At 45.0% G+C, this 23,926-nt stretch overlaps 1 protein-coding gene across 1 annotated transcript in view; it reads right to left on the bottom strand.

The window, feature by feature from the left end:
- Positions 1–23,926, bottom strand: part of Adamts17 (ADAM metallopeptidase with thrombospondin type 1 motif 17) — a 291,689-nt gene that overhangs the window by 39,740 nt on the left and 228,023 nt on the right. Inside the window, exons 18-19 of the mRNA XM_041652890.1 lie at positions 23,010–23,169; positions 20,907–21,042 (exon numbers count right to left, since the gene is read on the bottom strand). Coding sequence (XP_041508824.1) covers positions 20,907–21,042; positions 23,010–23,169 — 296 coding nt within the window. The remainder of the gene's footprint in view (positions 1–20,906; positions 21,043–23,009; positions 23,170–23,926) is intronic.

The raw sequence follows: 23,926 nt of genomic DNA on the forward strand, positions 1-23,926 counted from the left end.
GGACCATAAGTATTCAGAACTACTATATCCTGATCGTAAACCAAGACTTCTCTCGGTTCAATTCCTCCTTTGGCACATATAATGTTTTTTGGCTTGAAGTTTACTTTGTCTGAAGTTTGTGTTATGACTGCTGCTTGCTGTTTTGCTTACTGATAGAAACTGCTGTTTACAATATTCTACTTTATGACTTTAAATATTATATCTATTTATCTTTTTCTATTTTCCCATCATGCCTTTGTCCATCCTTCAGTTTCAGACTTTCTGGACCAGTTTCTTTTAGCTGTGCTTTCTGTATACACCATATAGACAAGTCTTAGCTTGTCAGTTGATTTGAAATTATTTTTCTTTTAATAGATGAGCTAAACCCATGCTACCATATGTGTCCTTAGCCATTAAACAGTATTTTACCAGTTTCTGCACATATTTTTATTATAGTCTTGTTTCCATGATTCTATTTCCTTGAAATAGTTTCTGTGTGTAAGAGTGTTTTGTTTCCCTTTGTAGCTAGAACGCTCATTGAAACTATACACATAGGAAGGCACCCACATTGCAAGAGTAAAGCTTGATGAATTTTCAGAAATCAAGACATGTAGCTACAACTCAGCTCAAGAAGAAAAGTCTCCAGGACCTCAGGTGTCCTTAGCGTCCCAGTTGCAAGTCTTACCAACAATTCTTACTCCTATTGCCAGAAATAGCTTGCCTGAGCGTTGAACTTTATTTAAACACAGACAGAGTATGCATCCCTGTCCACAGCTTCTTCCATTCAGCAATGCATTTGGGAGAAGAGCAAAGCCCGTTCTCATCACCGTGTTACAATATCCTGTGTAACTAGACAATGCCCATCACACTGTGGATGGACACTTGGCTTGTTTCAGGGTTGGGGCTCGTATGAGGAGCCCTGCCCTGAACATTCCTTTGCATGTGCTATATAATCTGCTGCTGTATGCACAGGGTTGCATGCTTGGGATCATTAGCACTTGTTTGTTTAACCACACAGATTTCCAAAGTTGCATCATGTCTTTGCAGAAGCTTAGAGTTTGTCTTTTCCATCCTAACTAAGCTGGTGGCGGGAGGCTATAGCATACTGTCATATTAATCATACATGTGAAAAGTGCAGGTGAAGGCTTAGGAAGAAGGGGAATAGATGACTGGCAGTGGACATCCCTAGCTCCCCTCTTTTTAGTTCAATGTGAGAGATGTATGCACCTTTGTAAAATGGCATTTGTCTCTTCCTCTTTAATCCTTTCATTCTTCTCTCTTTCCTCCCATCTTTTGGTTGTATTATTATATTAGAAGATAAACCATTTATATATTATTGTTTGTCTCGTCTCCACTTTTGCTCTAACCTGGGAACAAGATGTCCCACCATCTGTCCACACCAAGCATCTTAAAAGTACAAAGCAAACTAGCATCCAAGGACAAATCTCAACTGATTTCATAGATAAAACTTGGTTGGACTACAGTCTTGGATAGTTATACAACTGTCCATGCTATCTGCAGGACTTGATTCCAGGAATAACCCTCCTCCGAGATATCAAAGCAACTGAATGCTCAAGTCCCTTAAATAAAATGGAGATACTATCTGTGTATGATCTATGTGTGTTTGCCTGTGTGCTTTAATCTCCTGATTACTTTTATCTACTTCAGTGTAAACAGTTGTTAGACTGTGTTGTTCAGGGAATAAAGGCAAGAACTAAAAACTCTACACATGTTCACTATAGATACGACTACTGAATGCCTAACACACTGCACATGAACAAGATGCTCAGCACATGCTGGTGATAACCCATGGGTCCGAACGGCACAAGGCTCCACAGTATTTCATTACTATAGAACAAGGATAATTCTTGGCACACAGCAAATTCATGTCTCTCATTTTGGAACTTTGTAGTTTTTTAAGAACATTTTTATCTACAGTTGGCTGAATTAGAAGAGACAGAACCTGTGACCGGAGTAGAATAACTGTACTGTCTATAGCTGTTCCTGGGCTACACTGATAGCTGAGCAACTCGAACAGAGACTGAAGATCCTTTAGAGTCTAAAATACTTGACATCTGTCCTTTATGGATTCTTGCTCTAGTAGATACTATAAGAATGGCTGATGGGTATGATGTCCTGGGCTCTCTCATACTGAAAACTTGTTAGAAAGCCTTGACACTTGAAGAACACTTTAGCTAGGTATACAATTATCTTCTGTGTTTTATTATTTGTTCTGCTATTCTGTAAGGATACTAGTCAGGCCCATGCAGCCCCAAAGAAGAATGGGCATCTGTATTCCTCTCATTGGAAACACAGGGTAGATGGGCAGTCAAGAAGGTTCCCATTCTGTAAGGAGCTTTACCTTATAGCCCCATGTTCTTTTAGCATGTCCTGACACAATGGGGGTCTCGCCATAGAGCCCTACTCCAAGATATTGTATGATTGGAGGCTGCTGATAAACTACAAAGACAGAGTGCTGAAAGGAGCCTCTAGGGGCCTCTTGGACATGGAGCAAGGGGACCAGGTTCTAGCCCCATGGTGATGGGCTATTAGTCTGTTTCCCTGCTTCTTCTATAGTCACATCATGGGAAATCCACTGAGTGCTCTACAGACCTTCCAATCAGCAACAGTGTTGGGCTTAAGTGGTCTTGCTGAACACCCCCACACTCCAGCATCCTTCCTCTCCAGATTCCATGAGAGCCACCCCCTTCTCTCATCATGTCAGGGGTTGACAACATGTAGAAGACACAGTCCTGGGACCTGTGAACTGCTCCTTCTGAGAGACTGAAGCCCACGGCTTAGGTTCCTGGCTTCTCTTCAGCTGCTGTGATTCTCAGAACTGACCAGCAGAGCCTCAGATGTGGCTTCTAAAGTACCTTGAACTAGACTTCGTCCTGGGATAGGGTTTTGGACACTTGTAAAAAATAAACCACGATGATAACAGGAACCATAAAATCACCAAATTTAGCAATTACTGCATGTCTGGAAATGGCCTGAGTAATTTGTTTCTATTAATTCACACTTACAACAATCCCAGGAGGTAGACACGACGCTCAGCCTGCATCTGACAGGGCTGGGGTGGTGACCTGCCCTAGGTCCCAAACAGCAGCTGTGGAGCTGGCATGGGAACCTCGGTGCCTGAATCCAGGCTCTCTAACCACAAGACTAGTTGCTTCTGCCTCCTGGGCTGTGCTGTGTCGTCTTCTCCCCCTAGGGACCATGCTTCCTGCTTTCTTCTCCCTTCCTTGTTTCCACCCTCATTGTCAATTCTGAAAACAGCAGTGGGTTTGCAGCTGCATTTCCCCTGCTGTTATTTGTGTGAGTGTGTATGTGTGTGTGTGGTATGTATGTGTGTGGTATGTATGTGTGTGGTATGTACATATGGCTGTGTGTGTATGGTATGTGTGTGATGTGTGCAGTGTGTGTGTTTTGGTCTGTGTGTGTATGGTGTGTATGTATGTCCCTGTGTATTTGTGTATAATGTATGTATGTGTTGTGTATGTGTACATGCGTGTGTATGTGTGGTATGTGTGTGGTGTGTATGTATGTTTGTGTGTGTATGGTATGTATGTGGTGTGTGTGTGGTGTTTGTGTATGTGTGATATGTATGTGTGTGGTGTGTATATATATGTGTGTGTGTGTGTGTAGCTATGTGTCTGTCTGTCTATATTAAAGAGCTTATTTATTCTTCTTTGTTTCTCTTACATTAAAAACACCACCAATAAACTATCTTTGTTAAATTCTTCTAGGCAGAGCTCTTCTTGTGAAGAATCTGTTGGATTGACTCGTGATTTGCTGGCGGGGGAGGACTGTTTTCTACAGCCATGGCACATGTACCTCTCTTACCAGACTCTTGGATTCACCCACAACCACCATGGGAGCCCCTGGCCTTGTGTGTCTCCAATCCTGGTGATGGAATCAGAAAGGAATCTCTTAGACTTTTCCTTAAAATTCTAAGCAACACTGATTGCTCTTTGTCTCTGCAGGGTCAGATGCTCTCTGCTCTGGTTCCTCTATCTTTTCTCACAGCAAAGGGCCTAGATTTAACCTTCTCTAAGTATCCCTTTGACTGGCAAACTGAAGAACAACATGGCCAATCACTGCCTCCCAGCTGCCTGTCAACAATCCTCCTGGTGTGTCGGATTAGAGTTAGCGTGACAGGTTCTTTTGTGCCCTTGAATTACAAGAAGAGACTGCCTTGTCTAGAAGCTGCAACATCCAGCTGCTTGTTCCCCTGGTCCCTTGACCCATCTCCAGGCACAAGAACATATGCTGAATGAGGCCCAGAGCTTCCTGCCAGCTCTGGCTTACACCCAAGACTTGTATAGGGTGCCTGGCCTATTGTCCTCACCTTCAGGTGCTCGGGCTCTGGGCCTCCCAGCCCTCAGGAGATGAGATAACTGACCAACTACTTCTACTTCAACCACCGGCTTATTGCATTTGTCCTCTTGTTCAAGATCAGTATCTATTTCACCAAACTTGGTTATTCTCACCACAGTCAAGATTTCCAAACACCTTTGCCACCCATAAGTCAAATGAACTACTAGCAACAGTAGCTAGAATTGATACTAGAGAATTCTCAGCCAGGAGACACTGCATCAGGAAACCCAGAGTAGGGCCTGACAATGTGTCAGCAAAGAAGCTCCTCTTCTCTCCCCAGCAGGAGACTCTGAGGATGCAAAGAGCAGCTATCACCGTGGCAATGCTGTACATATGACGAAACTAACCACCGCGGTGACTCTGTACATATCAAATAGCCTCTGCAGCGACTCTGCACATATAAAATGACCTCTGCAGCGACTCTGCACATATAAAATAATCATTGCAGCAACACTGCATGTATTATGAAAACAACCACTGATGTTTCATCAAGACAATCACTGCCACCAATGTTTTGTCCAACCTACAGGGCAGGTGCAGCAGAAGTATCCTTCCTTCTTGAGGTCAAGATTTAGAGCAAGGCTCTGTCTGACGTTGATAGAAGAGGACGGGGTGTCCTCTTCCCAGGAAATGGACTAAGGATTAGGTAAGTATCCACGTGACCAAACCACCCACACAGTGTGGCCTGAGAACATTCATTACCCCCACTGCAGTGTTAATTTCTTGTCTGACTGATGTGGGGACTAACATTTGGAAATCACCTACTTTTCTGTCCCCAGGCTGCTTTTGTCTGTGGTGTTGAAATCTAAATCCTAGTTAGTAGACAGCAGTGCTGGCAGGAGCTAGCACTTCCCATCCATCCATATCAAGTTCAGTCTCATTACTGTCGAGGTTACCTCTGTCTTATTCCAGTCAGTAACAAGCTACCCAACACAGGGTGTCTGGAAAGCTACACTCCAAGCTCTGAGCTCATAACCCAATCTCCAAGTCTGAATGTCACCCAACCCCTTTCCTTTCCTAACCTCACCTCATCTCGCTGATAACACTATCTGAAGCCTGGGAACACTCATAAGGTTGGCAATGAACCACTTGGGTTTTTCTGCTGTTTCCATTTACCCTGAAATACATATAATTTATATGGACTTGCTCTGACAAGAAGGGAAGTATTAGAAAATGCCAGGACTTCTCCCAATGTTTTATTACCTGGAAAATACTAGTATGGGCTATTTAAACTTTGCAGTTGTAACTGTATTAAAAATGTGTATGTGTATATGTGAGTGTGTGTATTCATGTGTGTGTGTGCATGCGTGTGTGTTCATGCATGTGTGTGCAGTGTCTTAAGACATTTTGAAGAGCCCATGAAATTCTGGGGTCCAACAGCTGGCTTATGTTTATCATTAATACAGTTTTGTAGTGGAGCAGCAGTGATGGGTTTGGCATGCGTTCATTGAGTGCTTATTTGGGATGAAGGAATTTATAGGCATTACTTCACCTAATCTTCTCAAGACTTCTATGAGAGAGGATCTGATTTCACAGTTTTACAGATGGAGAGATTTGGGAACATGCCCAGAGGTTTGTGTGTAGCTAGTGGCAAGGGGGGACCTAAGGCCATACTCTTTACAACCCGAAGTGAGACTGCCCCTCTCTGGCTAGTTGGCCCAGAGTAACTTGGTGCCTCCCCATGACAGGGATTTACTGACTTTGTATTTGTTCTATAGTTTAAAGTAGTGGTATAACGGAAAAGCCACAGCCAACATGAAATACATGGCCAGGTAAATAAGGGGTTTGAGGGATTTCTATGAAAAAGAGAAGGGCTAGTGGAAGGGGTCATAGTTCAGGTAGGCAATGACATTCACAAGAGGGATGAGGTCCATGACAAATTGCACCAAATGAACCTAAATGATTTAATCAGAGGAAAATTGCACATGCACCAGGGTCCTCAACCACCCTCTGAGTTCTACTTCTTTGTCTTTGGAGCATCTCCAGGTCAAATGCCCACCTCTTGGTATGTAAATTCCCTAGTAACTGGAATGAAACCTCATTTCCAACTCAGGGGAGGTAACCACGGACACATAGAATTCCGGGATGAGCGACACTTTCTTCTACCAATCTTTATCCATTCATTTGTGAAAATGGCTTTCTGGGCTCTGGGGTTATTGGCACCGAAAGGAAAGCACGGTCTAAGGATGCCCAACTGGTAGAGCCCTCAGTGTGTGCCCTCTTGGTTCCACAAAACATGCCCTGCAAATACCAGCTGGAGAGAACAGAGCATCATACAGGCCCTGCCCCTTTTTGGGAAAGACAAAACCTGCATCAGTAAAGAGGAATACATGCTACCAGAGGTGGCATTAGAAGTGGCAAAGGTATCCTGTGTGGTTGACGCTTGGCCTGGGCGAGCTCATTATTTGGCCAAGGAAGATGTAGAGGAGATGTCAGAGGCTGTAGGCTTGTTCCTTGAGCGGGCAGGCATACTCAGAAAACATCAGACCTGGGCCATGGACTGTGCCACTTCTTCAGTTCCTGGAAACTCTACACACTGCTCTCATGGGATCTGAGACAGGGTGGGAGTCCCCCCAGCCTCTCCAGGCCCTGGGTCAGCTAACTATGGGCAGAGAAAGCAATGCTTGTGGAGTCCAGAGCAGGGCTGCCCCTGTCTTCCCCAACAAGGGCCTGCGAAGCCAGAGTCTTATTGGAAAACTTTATCTTTGATATCTCAGGCTCTGAAATTGTTTCGGCTCTAACACAATTCCATTTCATACACGCAGAGACACACAGACTCACACACACACATACACACACACACACACAGAGAGAGAGAGAGAGAGAGAGAGAGAGAGAGCCAGAAAAAGAAATCAACTCTAATGTTCATTATGAACCTTTAGTGTTCTTTTTGTGTCAATCATCTTCCCACACTGCGATTGTTAAAACACCCCAGAAAAGTCAGCTTCTACAGATTCTACAGAGAAATGGTGTGTGTGGCTCATGGTGTCAGTCAAGGTTCAGTCGGCTCTGCTGGCTTTGGGCCATTCGTGAGGTAGTACGTCATGGCCGCCCACAAGGCAGAGGAGCGCACCCACCTGACGATGGCCAGGAAGCTAGGAGAACAGACGGAAAGGGCAAGTTCCCACTACGCACTTTCATTGCCTGGCACCCAGAACCTAACTAACCCAGGCAGACTCTATCTCCTAGAAAACCCTGTCTCCTACAGTGCTGGGGACTGTGGCTGGGGACTAAGTCTTTGTTACATAGATCTTTGGGGGATTTAAACCAGAAGGACTTAACTTTACAACTTTGAAACTATGTTTTAACTTTCAGAGAAGGAAGCCATCGCAGCAGCCTTCCCCTTTTCCCGCAGCAATTCCTAAACTAAGGGCTAAGAGAATGCCATTGCTGACTTCTCTTGACCTTTTGGGCACCGTTTTCTCCTTTTCTGAAAATGTAATGGGTTAGTAGGAGGTATGTAAGACACGCGGCAGGAGGACATGGCGTGCAGGAGAAGGTTGCTCAATGCCTACGTATCTAGAAATCTTCATTGATAAAAGGTGGTGAAAGTGTATTCAACTTTCCAGAGGATTAGGGGCTGTGCCCATGTACTGGCCCCAGATGACTTATGGGGATTACCTAAATCATGCAGCGGCCCAGCACCCCCTCCCTTTTCTCCTTGCTGTCCACCTATAGGAGTAGACTGGTCATCCAGGGACTTTGAATATCTCCTACCTCCCTTACTTTCACCTTATAAAAATAACCTATAACTTAAAAAAAAAACTTTGTGTGAGTGCATGTGTCCCTGCGCGCGCGCGTGTGTGTGTGTGTGTGTGTGTGTGTGTGTGTGTGTGTGTGTATAGCCCAGAGGTCAACCTCAGGCAACATCTACTTTGTTTGAGGCAGGGTGTTGCACTTGGCCTAGAATCGACCAATTTTGCTAGGCTGGTTGGCCAGCAAGCCCCACGAATCCACCTGTCTCAGCTTTCCTACTACTGGGATTCCAAGCACATGCTACGATGTCTACCATGTCTAACTTTCTTCTTAAACTATGTATGTTGGGACTGGAACTTGGGTATCGTGTTTGTGAGGAGTTGGTGTATGAGCTATCTCCTTAGCCCAAGGAAAATCTGAGTTTTCAGACGTTCTACTTTTACAAAAAATTCATTTCCAAGGAGGTGGTTGAAAAAAAATCTCCCTGGGACTTGTGGGAACTAACTTAGTCCTTGTTAGGGAAGCAGAGAATAGGGCTCAGCTAGCAGCTGATACAGCCACAGGACCCACTCCCTTTTCAGCTGTCACACCTAGTCAAGTTACATCCAAGGATCCAGACCTCAGCCAGTGCAGTTTGGGAGCTGAAATAACCGTGGTGGAGAAGTCTGGGTTTGCTAACAGGTTGTACCACACCCAGTCACCAAGAGTTTGGAAAAGAAACCCTCATGCTCTGAAAAATCACGCAGCTGCTGAGGCTGGAAGTTCCTATCCAAGAGTAACATTCCGGGCGGGCTGCCTTTCTTACCCATGCGCAGGAATTTTCCAGTACAGTAGCCCTGCTGCTAACAGACAGACCTGTGGGTTCTAAAGCTTGCTGGACAGGGGCAGCTGGACGGGCTGTGGCTCTGACCACAGAACCATGGGGTGTGACCCTGACATTTGCATCCTTTACATGGTACCTGGCTGTTCCTGTCTGCCCACGATCATCTTCCTTCTAGCGTGGACTCCTCAGGTTTCCCTTGGGATGCACGCGGGTTAGTAGGGGAGCATGTGAGCTGCACCAGGCCCATCAGACCTAGGAGGGACTTACAGTGGAGACCGGCAGAAGAGCATAGCAGGGACCAAGAGGGGTAGCTCTACAGCAACTTGCCCTGACACACCTTTTATGAAATCTGCTTTACATTTTTTGTTTGTTTTTCAACTTTGGGAGCAACTCCACATACTTTCTCTATGCTCCCTTAACAACTATTCATTTTCATTATTTTTTTTATTATATCTCTGGGTTTGCATGTCTCCGCATGTGTGGACATGTGAGTTAATGTACACAGAAGCCAGAGGTGTTGGTCTCCCAGAGCTGGAGCTGCAGCTGGTTGTGAGCCGTCCAGTGTGAATGCTGGGAACGGAACTGATAGTCTCTGCATGAGCAGCAAGCCCTCTTATCCCCTGAGTACCCCTGGACCCACTCCCCCCATCTCTATATTCTTTTTTCTGTACTTTCAGATCTGTTATCTTGGATCAAAGGTCTCCTAGTTCACTGATTTGCTGCCAGGCTGGTGATGGCCAGTTACCTGTTTGCACTGCCCCATTGTAGCCATGGCATTAGAGCTGTGGGTGGGGTCAGGAGTTGCCTAGGCAGGCATGTTAGCTTATTGGACAGTCACCTTCCCTCTCATCGTATAATAAACAATGTCAACTCAAGGAGAGAAGAAGCAGTTGGCACTGTTTGCTTTTCTCACGGAGGCCACACTGAGCAGTGCCTCCTGCAGGCCAGTCACCCCTCAACTGTTGAGAGCATCCTTCTCTGGAGAAGGTTAGGAAAGATAGCCTCCAAGATCAAAAGCCTGGGGAAGCAGGGTGATTATGCATTCTGATAGCAGCTGACAGCACGGAGTGGGACATCAAAGGGCTATCAGCATGAGATCATCCTAGTTATGCACTGTGGCCGGCAGAGGGCCAGGCTTCCCGAGCCAAATTGTTTTCAGGTTCTGGATATTTTCATAAATAGGATGAGGTATTTGGGGGGATGGCGGCTATGACCAATCCCCCCCCCTCTCTCTCTCTCTCTCTCTCTCACACACACACACACACACACACACACACACACACTGTTATATACATAGTGCATGAACACATAGCCTAGAGGAAAATTTATATGCTATTTTCAGTCTATCAGTTTTCACTTGCAGCATCATTGTTGGACGTCAGAAAGCTGCAGTTTTTTTGGGTTTGGGATTTTCAGATGATGGATACTTACCTTGTGTTAGAACTGGAGTTTGTGACAAGCAGCTCCTGACATTTCACCTGCAAACCTCTTCCCTTCCTTTTCAAGCTGTGCTCAGTACTTTAGGGGTGGAGGCCACTATGTCTGCACCATGAGCCAACTTCCTACCTGTTCTTCTCCCTCTCCGGCATGTCCAACACTGCTTGTTTATGCCAGCGTCCAGGCCTCTCTGAGAAGTAGGCCACATAAACCCATTCCTGCCCAGGAGAAGGTTAAAAAGGCCAGTTTCTCCCCTATCAGAGCAATGTCCTTGAGTTGCCCTGAAGAAAACTCTCATTTGATTCCTTCCATGGCATTAAGTCTCTTAAGATGGATGTGTCGACACACAGCTGAAAGGAACCCTTTAAAAAAACAAGCTGATGCGTCTCTCAGTCAATTCTGCTATGCCTGGGACCTGAGAATAATTTTATATTCCACAGGGAAATCCCGGGGACTTAGTAAACCTTTGAGAGGACTGGGAGATAGCTCAGTTGGGGGAGTATTTACCTCACCAGCATGGAGACCTGAGCTCAAGCCCTGATACCTATGTATAACATGCCAGCTGTAGAGATACCTTTGCATTCCCAGCCTGGAAAGAGGGTGACAGGAGGGTTCCTGGGACCTGCTGGCCAGCTACTCTAGCCTAACTGGTGAGCCTCAGGCCCCTTCAAAGGAGGTTCCTGAGGTTGACACCTGAGGTGGTCCTCTGGCTTCTATACACATGTGCACACATACATGTGCTACGTATATATAAGCATGCACATCTTTACATCTGCACATCTTTACATCTGCACATACACACACGCACAGACAGACACTCACTAAAAAACATTACAAATATGGCACCCGAGGTCCCGAGGAACTGAGTGATCAAATGGGCAGTAACTTGAGGACTGAAGAGATGGCTCAGCAGTTAGGAGGACTAAGTACCCTTCCAGAGGACCTGGGTTCAATTCCCATCATCCATGGCTGCCTGTAACTCCAATTCCGGGGAGCCTAACACTAATGGCAAAACACCAATGCACATAAAAAAATTTAAGAAGTGCAGTAACTTTGCACAAAGAATAGGAATGCGGACCCACAGCATTCTTTGAGATGGTCAGAAATAGCCCAGTTCCCAGCTCTTAGTAGCATGCCTTTGAAGCATTATGGACCCAGCCTGGGTGGTGTCTTTCCAAAAACGCTCTAGCATTTTCTTATGGAGCAATCGATATAAAGTATAACTATGAGGGAAGTGCTTGGTTATTTTAAAAAAATATGAGTGTTGGAATATTTCCAGAGTACATGCATTACTTAAAGAATTGCCCTATTTTTGTCCATAGAGATCTTGGCCATAGCTCTGGTTAAGACTTGTTTTGATTGTCTCACTAGAGTGTAGCATTTTCCCATTCTTATCCCAATGTTCCTGTTTCAGGTTTAGGAGAAGAGATGCCAGGCATGAGAAGAAAAGGAGACAATGGTTCTTTTTTTAGGGTAGAAGGTGAGTGACTGGGAAACCAAACCCAGGAAGTGAGGCATGTCGAGGCTGGAGAGCCAGGTTCTGAGTGTGAAGCATGTGTCAGAATAAACCCCCATGGTGGTTCAGATGAGAAATGCCCCTGTAGTCTAGGGCACTTGAACACTTGTTCCTTTGCTGAAGGAAGCATGTCCCTGGGGGTAGGCTTTGAGAGCTTAATGCCTCAAGCCACTTCCAGTTGGCTCTCTCCACTTGGTGCATCACATTTGTCTCGGCCACTGTAACTGCTGCCTGCTGCCACGGCCTCTGCATCATCCCCTCCATGGCCTCTGCATCAGCTCCTGCCTCCAGGATCCTTCCCTGTTTCAGTTGCTGTCTGGGCTTTCTTCAGTGATGAACAGCGATATGGAAGTGTAAGTCAATGAAACCCTTTCCTCCCCAACTTACTTTTTGGTCATGCTGTTTCTCTGCAGCAATAGAAACTCTGGCTAAGACAGGCAGTGTCAAACCCTTCAGGGACAGGGTTAACAGACTGTATATACGTTAAAAGGCAAAAATCAAGTAAACAAAGACGTGCTCGCTAAGTGGTGCTATTTTCAATATGTTGCATGGGTCAAGGTCTTTCACGGATCCTGGAGCTGATCAATTTAGCCAGGGTGGACATTCAAAGGGCTTTGGGGACCCATTGGTCTCTGTCCCCTAAAGATATGCCTCTTGGCCAGGCTTTCACGTAGGTGTTAAGGATCAAACTCAGGGCTCAACGTTTGTGCAGTTACAGACCGAGCCAACTCCCCAGTTCCGGGGCACCTTTGTGACGTAACATGAGGATGGCTGGCATTTGAGAACAGGTCCTATTTTCCTTGCCAAAGTATGTGGGAATGAGAATCCCTGAGGCACACCTTGCAAGCGAGCTCTTACTGAAGAAGGACATGAGAGAGGCAAGGAGATCCAGAGGCAACTGAACAAAAGGTGTATGGTTTAAGATCTCCCCAAATATACATTTACAAGTGTAGGTTCTTGGGGTTCTGCTATCTCAGAAGCTACAGACCAGTCACATTCCAGATTCTGGTATATCCTAGGTCTCAATGGGACATGGACTGGAATGGGTTAAATGCCCCCACACTGGTGGGTGAAGCTCATTTAAACTACCACTCTTAGTATTCTTGAGCGATTTATCTGTGCACGCCTGTCTGTGGGTCATCTGTTAATTTGTTATTTGAGTAGTAGCATTTCCTTAGATCACAAATGTAAAATTCCCTCCCATTCCTTGGTTAACTTTTAACATTCCTGATGGGCGCTTTTGAAGTAAAGCGAACAAAACCAAACCTTAAAATTTTGATGACTTTTAACTTTGTTGCCGTTGCTCATACTTTCGGTATCTTAATAGCAAACTGATGGCAGGAAAATTTTTGCCTATGGTATTTTCTTGACTTTATGCATTTAGGTCTTTGGAGCTTGATGCCTTATGAGCAGGACTGTGTGGCCGGTGTCCCTCTTGCACATGGATCTCCAGTTGTACCAGAAACACTGGCTGAAAGGGCAAATGCCCCATCAGATATTCTTGAAACCCCTGCTGAAAATCAACCAAGAGTAAACCCAAGATGTGCTCTCTAGACTCTCAGCTCCCTCGGCTGCTCTTTGCGTGCACTGGAGTGACGGCGCCGCACGGTGTTAGTTCCGTGCTAAGATTTCAAACTGGGAGGCACGAAACTTCCAGGTTCAGTATTCTCTTTAAGACTGTTGTGGCTGTACTGAGCCCTTTCCAATTGCACGCGAATTTTAGGATCAGTTTGCTTATTGGTGCAATAAAGGCAGATGCAAATTTTTATGGAAATTGCATGGGAAAACAACTGTAGAGTATCGCTTCCTTGAAACATTCCAATTCATGAGAGCGAGATGTCTTTCCATGTGTTTTCAGGTTATGAGTTCTGAAATTATCGCTGAGTGTTTTCTTCTCCTTGGTGTTTAGGAGTGTTAGTCACTCTTCTTGCCTCTGTGACATTTACAGAAGCAACTTAAGGGAGAAAGGCATTTATTTGGGCTCATAGTTTGGAGGGCATAGTCCACTACGGTAGGAGTGCACAAAGCTGGAGTGGTACGGCTTATTCATATCTGGTGGATCTGGCAACAGAAGTAGATGATGTCTTTAAGATCTGCTCCTGGCAGCTCACTTGCGCTTGCTAGGCCAGATTTCAACATCTTCATCCACCTCCCCCAAACAGTGTCACCAGCTGGGAACCAACTGCTCAAATAAGCGTGCCCGTGATGGACAAGTCACATTCACCCCGTAACACCTCGTGGTTAAAGCTGGTTTCTTAATTCCATTTCCAGCTTGTTCATTTGTAATACACAGAAATCTGACTTTGCTCAACGTCTCGCAACTCCCTGCAATTAATTCATTTTTTTTTAGTAGATTCTTTAGGAATTTTCTAATAAATACAAGATTATGTTGCTGGCACACATAGAGTTCTGCCCCTTTCCTCTCAGCATGACTCCCTTTATTTCATTTTCTTAGGTAGATGACTTGGTAAGAGTCTCAAGGACAACGTTACACAGAAATGGCCGGAGCAGACACCGGGTCATGCTTTTATCTACTGTAGGAAACCCTTCAGGCTTTTGTGGCTACTTTGATGATTGCTGGCATGTTTGTGGTGCTTTCATGGCTTTTGTTTCTGGATGTGTGTTATTCTGCTCGGGAGTCTGTTTCCTCCAAGAAGTATATGTATCTTATGGAAGGTCTCATACGACTTTTCGTGGTATTCACCACTGTCCCTTTCGCTTCTGTAAGATCGAAAACGATGCCCCTTCTTCTGCAATTTTAGTTTAACTTGAGTCTTTTTTTCCCCCTTGAACAATATAGCTAAAGCTTTACCAGTTATGTTAATTTGCTCCTATGACCAATTTTCGGTTTTGTTGTTTTTCTCCATTTCCCATTTCATTAATGTCTGCTCTCGTGATTTTAGCTCCCTCTTTCTGCTTGTTCGGATTCTGTTGCTTTTTCCAAGCTGTTAATTTGAAATCTTTAAAAAAAAAAGATTTTATTTTTATCTTTAATTTTACACACATGAGTACTTGTGGGTTTATGCATGTGTGAGTTGTAGTACCTCCAGAGGCTGGAAGAAGGCACTGAGTCCCTGAAGCTGGAGTTACGGTGGCGAGCCTCCGACATGGGTGCTGCGAACTCAACACGGGTTCTTTGAAAAACACGTAATCCTTGTTGCTGAAGCATCTCTCCAGCCCCTTTCTAGTTTTTTTTTTTTAAATGTAAACATGGGCTCTGTAGTTAAGAGCACTGGTTGTTCTTTCCAGAGGACCTGGGTATAATTCCCAGCACTCACAGGGTGGCTTGCAGCCATCGTTAACTACCAGGGGCTCCAACACAGTCTTTTTGCCTCCAAGGGTATCAGGCATACAAGTGGTTGCACTGATAGTCATGCAGGCAAAATATCCATACACATTAAATAGAACAAATGGAAACATAAATTTTTAAAACGTAAAGTTCTTAAGCTAAGAATGTCTTTATGGACTGTTCTCACTACATTTTCTAAGTTTTGGCATGCAGTGTTAACTGTCAACTCAATCAAGTTCCTCAGGAGGTGTGCCTTTGGGCACACCCGTGAGTGATAATTAAAGGTGTCTTCTGATAATGTTGGTGAGAGGTTGTCTGGATTTTGTAAGCCGATGTGGAAAAACCCATCTTCATCGTGACTGTTGCGACCGGCTGCTGCTACATCGACTTTCCCATCATGACAGACTGTATCTTTGAACTGTGAGCCAGAATAAACCTTCTTCCTCTAAAGTGCTTTTGTCTGAGTATTTTATCAAAGCAATAGGAAAAGAAGCCTGGACACTGCTACTGCATGGTACCTGGACTTTTACTTGCATGATACCTTTATTTTCATTGCATGTCTATAAAAATGTGCATTTTAAGGGAAAATGATTATTCCATATCTAGAGACTGTTGCTTTAATACAGTCGACCAGTATTGAACTTAAGAAAACTCATTAGATCCTATGAGAAGCAGACTGTTTTAGGATCTGGTCACTATGCCCATCTTTTTTTTTTTTTTTTTTTATTGTTGTTGTTAACTTCTCCAGCAATTCTGCCGGTTGGAGAACCTCCCATCATCGCCCTCAATCACAGAGCGTTCATTCTACAGCATCTGATGTCCTCCTGGAGCCTGGAGAACATATATTTCCCTTTCATTTCAGATGGGTCACTTTGTAACAAAGCAGTACTTCCCCAGGGTCTGCCAACTGGGGGAAATTGGGAACCCTCTTCCACATCTAGCTTCTTCAGGGCCTGCCAGGAGAACCCCCTGAGAAGCTGTTCCCTCATTTCCATGGCTGGCATCCCCATGACAGAGGAACCTTGGTAGCCAGACTGGGCAGCTGTGCCCTGTCTTCCACTTCTTCCCCCCCCCACCACCAATATGGCTAAACAGACCCTGGGAAGCACGGTCAGAGTAGATGCACACCCTTCCATGGCTGGTTTCTTCAGGGCTTTACAGTACTTGGGGAGCCAGGATGGGGGAAGTTGAGTCCACCCCAATTTCAAAGATGGCCTCCCAGGTCTGGATAGGACCTTGGCAGCCAGACCAGGGAAGCTGTGTACCCCTCTTCCACGACTGGCCTTTCTTAGGCCAGACAGGCCCTGGGGATCCAGGTGAGGGAAACTGCACCCCCTTTTTACATGGCTGGTCTTCTCAGGACAGGACAGGCTCTAGGGTGACAGAGCCAGGAAGCTGCATCCTCTTTTTTATGGATGGCCATACCTGGGTTGGTCATACCCTGGGGAGCAAGCTGCTCTTCTTTGTACGTGGTAGCACCTTTAGAACTTGGGCTCTTGCTGAGGGCCAGGTATCCCCATATCTCAGCAGATGAAGGAGAGCAACGTAAGGCAGGGGTCAGCAAGTTACCACTCTCGGCTGTCTGTTTTGAGAAATACCTATGACTGCATTCACATTGCCCAGCATTTTTCCTTTCCAGAAAACAGGACATAAATGTTGAAATGAAATATCAAATGCTCCATTTTATTATTGGGATAAGGCAGGGAGAGAGAAGGGCCTCTCTGATACGCTGCGGAGTTTGTATCACGGGCATTTCCTAACAGGAGGAATCGACTACCTAGGAAAGGGGGGTCTGGGAAGTCGCTTGTTGTCTGTAATAATGGACGGGAGGGACACACAAGCAATGAAAGCAGCTCTGGAATTGACTATTCTTCCTCTGTCCTGTGCTTTTCCTAGTTCCGGTAAACAAGGAAAGGTTTCAAAATTTTACCGTTTAGTTGGAATGTAAGTGAGGCCCTGGGGTCTGGATAGTGTCTGTAAATAATATAATAATATAATATAGATAATATAGATTCATAGTCACCATTCACACAGCACGGAGGCCCAGTGCAGACCACTATTCCACAACTACACTTACTGTTTTCATTTCAGGAAAAAGCAGGAAGAGTCTGTGATGTTTCATAGTAGCAAGAAACAGATTAAACCACAGCATCATTGTCAAACTGCACCTGTGGCTTAAGACGCACACATTTCAAGCTTCATTCTGAAGTCAGGGTCTTCCAACCCCCTCTCTGCATGCATGTACATGCACGCCGCAGAACATACTTTAATAAGAAACTGTGGTATTCCATTCAGCTTTAACCAAAAAACAAGGCTAGCCTGGCTGAAGGTAATTGAGGAAGGAACACAAATTTAAAAACCAAATACCTTTCTCTGCCGATGACTGTTCAATCCAATTGCAAGTAAATGTTCTTTTCTGAATCACCCTAATTCAATGTACAGTACACCATGTACTGCCTGGGAAGAGGTTCAAATCATAAATGCTATAGGGAAATATCTAATAACTTGGAATAGCTTTTCAAGTGGCTAATATGCTCTAAAAGGCTGCAAAAATGTTAAGCCTGGTAACACATGAGTTCTGGGCTCTGAGTGGAGCCCACTGCGCTGTCTGTGGCTGAGTCTCTAGGGCTGGCATACAGTATCACTCTTTTGGTGCCAACGACAAGGCTCTCTTCCCGCAGACTGTGGTCAGCAAGGCGAAGCTGGCCACACTCGTAACAGCTGATCCAATCTGTGATTCCTGCCTCTCCTGCCAATGGTGGGGCCAGGTTTGCTGATACTTGTGTTGGTGTGCGAGATTCTGGAGAGGGGCCAGCAGCCCGTGTAGATTCTAGATTCTACATGGCTGAGGCAGGGGAGGCAGGGGCGGGGAGAAACATCCACAGAGCCAGGCACCGACTCAGAATAAAGAGGCACTCATGGTGTGCACTTGGGAAAAAAAACTGTCGGGAACCCACTGGAAAAAGAAGGTCTAAGAAAGTCAAGAGTGCGGGAGAAAAAGGAAAATGCAAGGGGAAAAAGACAAACAGCCACGATGTTTTAAAGGTCAAGAAGTAATAATAACAGAAAGGGTCTTCCATTGTGCCAGGCTCAGCAGCAGGCTCTTTTTAGCTTTGTTAATAAAGTTCACACCGTTGGTTCCTAGGATGTCCTTCTGGATCACTGGCTCTAGCCTCCAGTTATGCCTACCCATTCTAACCAACATTTGTTCTCTAGGCCTGACATGGCTCCAAGTGCCACCTGCCACATACAAGGCAGGTTTTACTTGTGTGTCTGATGTCTTTTTTTTTTTCTAGCCCTCAGTTTCTGAGATCAGACTCTCCACTTTTCATTCAAGTATCCCGAGTCCACAAACTACAGGATCTTATGAAAGATACATGACAACTAGACTGTGCTCTGCAATAGTTCAGATGTTACTGTTCAAATGTGTCTATTATGTGTCTAAAATAGATGTATGCTGTATACACATTTACATATAGTATGCATATACATGTGTACACACACATATATAGTTGTGTATACACTGGTATGCATATATATGCATATATACACACATATATATATCTTGCTAGGATTTACAAGACTTGCAAATTCTATTATCAGACACATTTATTGAGTTAAACAGTAGGTAACAACTGCAGACTTGTGGCAATTTATTTTCATGTGCTTATCTCATGATAACAACAGTAAAGGGTCAGATGATCCAAGAATAAACAAACTAACAAACAAAGCAAGCCAGCTTGGAACCGCAGCCAGCATTTCCTTTGCTAGCCCTCCAGAAAATTCTAGGTGTTGGTTTATCTTTTCTCAATTTCATTTTCTCTTCTGTTTGTGGAAATTCCACTCATTCTTTTATGCTGCCTTTATTTGACTTTATAGTCAGAAAGAGATTGGAAGAGGCTGAGATTTAAAAAAAAAAAATGGATGGGAGCGAGAAAAGGCCTGCCTATCTGTCAAGTTGCAGGCGTCCAAGACTGTCTTTCCTCTCTAAATACCCAGCACTGAGAAGATGCCTGGTAAACAGGAGGAGGCTGATGAGGAAGAGAGGATGTTGCAGAAGGCACAACATATGATTATGGCTGCGCTTGATGCTCAGGGGATGAGCAAACAGGCAAGACAAAGCCATCCAGTGTAACAATGTGCCCTGCGTGGTATATCCGTTCTGAGATGGGACCTTCAGCGTGTGGGCTCTTAGTGAAGGAGGTTCCAGTAGCTCAGTAGGCAGAGTAGGCAGGATGGGCAGCAGGACCATCAAACGATGAGAGAAAGTTCTGCTCAGCCACAAGGGGCATCTCCACTGCACTCTTTCCTCATCAAGGCTCAGGAACCATCACGTAAAAGGAGGTGGAAAGACGGTAAGAGCCAGAGGTTGGGAGAAGGGTATTGCAACAGACCTTCTGGTCATGGCTCCTGAACTCACAGCAGCTATGGTTGCCTGTGTAAGTAGATGTTCTAGCCCGGATCCAGGAGGGGCCCCTGAGCCCCGCCTCCTACCCGAGGGGCTGTGACAGTTGATGGGCTCTGGGGCAGGACCGTTTCTCTGCATGACTACTAATTTCCAAACACATCCAGAACATTATCAATGCGACACACATTGGTCCACACCAGTGCTGTCCCATACATATGAGCCGTACATGTTATTTGAATTTTCCAGCAGCCATGGGAACAGTGAAAAGAAACGGCTAGGGGCTGGAGAGATGGCACAGAGGTTAAGAGCACTGGCTGCTCTTCCAGAGGTTCTGAGTTCAATTCCCAGCAACCACACGGTGGCTCACAACCATCTGTAATGAGATCTGGTGCCCTCTTCTAGAAGGCCTCAGGTGTATGGGCAGGCAGACCACTGCATACATAATAAAAGTTAAAAAAATAAACAATTGGATATTTCATTTTAATAATATATTCTAGGGCTGGAGCACTGAGTTGGCATATGCGAGACCCTAATCACTGAAGTCAGTGAAAGGGCCCAGCAGGTAGAAGTGTTTGCCATTCAAGCCTGAGAATCTAAGTTCCAGTCCTGCAGCCCCAGAGTGGAAGGAGAGAGGCAATTCTCCAAAATTGTCTTCTCACCTCCACACATACACAGAGGCATATGTGCTCTCCCTAATAAGAAATAAATACTTAAAAAGTAATAACAAAACACTTATACTTTCTCCCAAAATATTTGAAATACAGTTACTCTAGATGACTATAGTCCATACAATTCCATTCATATTATTATCTTACAACCTTAGATCATTGATATTTATAATTTCGTTCCCTTTGAAATCTGGCGTTTTTATTCACATATTTTATACATGTAGCGAATTTCACCTTGGATAATAAGTTACCGGTCATGTACTTACTATGCTACAATTACTATTGCTATCTAAGAATGCGCTCCTGTTAAAAGTATTGTTCACCGTAGAGAAGTCTGTGTTAGAGCAGCACCAGCCTGCCCATTTTGTGTCTACCAACTATATCAATTTTATGTTTAAATTAATGTTCTATTTTGTTCGTGTCCTAGGAACAATAAGCTATATAACACATCTACGCAGATAGTCTATGCATGTAGCAAACATTGTATTGTCTAAATAGGTAATTCTCAGACTGTGTCCCTGTCATCAAGCAGCATGACTACTTTGAGCAAGCAAAAAAAAAAAAAAAACAAAAAAAAACAAATCACTGGCCACACCAGTAGGATGTGGCACAGACTGGATCTGTGGTGTTAACTGTGTATTACCATCCCCTCATCTGAACTGTTGCTATCCGATATGCTGGTGGTCCAAGCCACAGAATACAGGACTTACCGGGACTGGCAGGGATGAGAGTTGCACCTTCGGACCTGGGGCTCAGGGCGGCTTGCTTGGGGGCAGTCACTGTCATTCACCAGGGTTGTGGTCTTGTTAACAATCCGTGTGCATGATACGATGGTCCTGCGTTCTCCTGGAAGCCAGACCATGGGAGCTGAGGACTTATGGAGGCACATGCCCAGAAAGCCATTCATTCAGGCTTATGGAGGGAGTTTGGGGGGCAACTACGGATCAGTGAGTGAGTCATGTCCGTTGTGAAAGACGGGGAGCCGTTCTTGAGTAATATTAGTTCCCTTCTCAGGTCTTTGATGGGGTTGAAAACTAGATAGTCATAGTTACTTCCCTCTCGTGACTTATCCAAGCCATTTTTAATGTAAGACTTAGATTTCTTAGGATAGGATAACTATTGAAACATTAAGCATATGTTTCCTGTTTGATGTTGTTCATGCTGGCTATAATTTGAATTTTTATGTATGTTTTTGCCTCTTCTTTTCCCTGGACAATACTTGATATTTGTTCTTATTGTATATAGTTTTGTATTAGGCTTAGAACTCTCTTATTTAGACAAAATGGGGAGGTGCTTGGGGACTCCTTCAGCCAATAGCCTTTAAGATATCGGCCCACTTTGAGCATGGTCACATGTACTATAAATGCAGACAGGTCTCTTGGCTGCTGGATTCAGTTCCAGGTCCCAGCAAGCACAGAGGACTGCGGATCGCTACTCTTTCTGTAAGTTTATCTCCAGATAAATAAACCTTTGTTATATTCCATTCTGGGCTATTGTGGATCTCTTCTGGACACCAACACTCTTGCTCACTCTCTCCTGCTTTCCCACTTCCCTAACCCTGGCCATGTCTAGTCTACTCCTTCCTTCCTCTGCTCTGGACTCTACCAGATGCCTCTGGATATCTTCTCTCTCTCTTTTTTATATTTATTTATTATGAATTTATTTATTTATTTATTTATTTATTTATTTATTTATTTATTAATTATGTATACAACATTCCTTCCATGTATGCCTGAAGGCCAGAAGAGGGCATCAGACCTCATTACAGATGGTTGTGAGCCACCATGTGGTTGCCGGGAATTGAACTCAGGACCTTTGGAAGAGCAGGCAATGCTCTTAACCTCTGAGCCATCTTTTCAGCCCTGATATCTTCTCTCTTATCTACAATAAAACCTTCCCATGCCATGGAGCAGCCATGCCAGCAGCTTCTTTACACCTTCTTTAGTGAAGTTTTCCTGCTGCTCCTTGGTAAAACTTTCATTTCTTTCTTTTGTTCTTTGATGGTTTCATATGTGCATATATTGAATTTCAGTCATTTCCCCTGTTACCGTCTCTCGCCCCCCCCCCCCTTTGCTGAAGCCTTCTGGGTCCCAACAAGCCCTCTTCTAGTTTGACGTCTTTTTAGTGACCCGCTGTGTTGAATGACATTTGCTGGCATGACTGGGGAGCTCTTTATCAGAATATGGGCAGCTTCCCAGTGCTCCTTCTTAATGCCCTACTAGTGGGCACCCCACCCTTGCTACCACAGGACTTCACAGTGTGACAGTCCCTTTGGCTCACATGCAGTCTCCACAGTAGAAAGTGTGGGGCAGTCATCACACTTTAGAGGTGACGATGTGCAGGTGTGGACAGAGGGGGCAGGTTGTCTCCTGAGACCGTGAGAGACGCGGAATCAGCACCCACTCGAGGTGTGCTCTGCCCGACCCAGAGGACCCTCTGCTTTGCACCTTGGAGAGGGTGACTGTGGCAAAGAGGATACTTGGGTATCGGTGAGGTCTTCATCTGGTCCTATTCCACCAAGTTGCAGATCTACTTTAATATCCTCAGGGCCATTTTTATTCTCATACCTACCACCTACTCATGTGATTGGCAAATCTCTACTGCTAGGGTTAAGCTCCAGGCCACGGAGCAGTGTGGGCCCTCTAACCTGCAGGACCTGGGAAACCTTGGCTACATGCTCTATTGAGATTTTCAGGGCCTAAGTTCTTATGGAACCATACATTTTCTATTTCCACACTGGGCAGACTGAAGCCGAGGGCCCCAAAGTCAGTGTTTCCTCAGCTGCACCCTCACCTCTCTCACCCCCACCTTACCTCCTCCGCACTGCACGCTGCACCCTTCCCAACCACTGTGCGTCCAGAGAAACAGAGCGTCCTGTGGCTTGGCGGGCTCACTCTGATTTTCAGTGCTCTGGTTTACAGGTATGGTGTATTCGTAATGAATTCCATAATTCTGGTCGTGAAAGAGCAGCACCTGGAGCCATGAGAAAAGGGAGGCCTTGTTGAGATGGAGTGAGCACCCACAGACTGTTGAAGGTGTAATCCGAGCTGACGTCACTCTTTCTCTGCTAGCCAGCTCTCTTCTGAAGAGCAAAGCAGGTTAAAAAGCTAGAGGTGCAGTCTCAGTTTCAAGTTCCTCAGGGACTTGGGTAGTGTGTGGGGTGAACACACCATCATTGGTGAATCCTGGTCTTTTCTATTCTACAGAGGACCTGTTTACAGGAGGAGTTTGGGGCAGTGAAATGCAGGCTGTTTGTGGTATTTTTCGATATCATGCAGCAGGATCCACATTTCTATCAATTTGCCCACATGGTTGTGCTTCCAGATGTGAAAGACACAAATGCTGCTTTTCTCTAGAAAGGGATGAGACCAGTACTAACCATTTCTTTGGGTATAAGCTCGGTGCTGGCTAGTTTATGTCAACCTTGACCCAACCCAGAGCCATTTCAGAAGAGGAACATCAATAGAGAAAATGTCCACATCAGAATGGCCCATCAGCAAGTGTGTGGCACCATTTTCTTGACTGTTGTGGGTGCTGCCAACTCTGGGTGCTATAAGAAGGTAGGCTGAGCAAACCAAGAGGAGCGAGCCAGTAAGAAGGATTCCTCCATGGCTTTTGCTTCATTTCCTCTCTCCTGGTTCCTGTCTTGCTTGTCTGAGCTCCATCAGTGACAGACCTGGAAGTGCAATATGAAAAAGACCTTTTCCTTCCCTAGATGATTTTGGTCATG

Source organism: Microtus oregoni, unplaced genomic scaffold, assembly GCF_018167655.1.
Source record: "Microtus oregoni isolate MIOR12 unplaced genomic scaffold, Mior012 000000F_ref0000247, whole genome shotgun sequence".
Lineage (NCBI taxonomy): Eukaryota > Metazoa > Chordata > Mammalia > Rodentia > Cricetidae > Microtus > Microtus oregoni.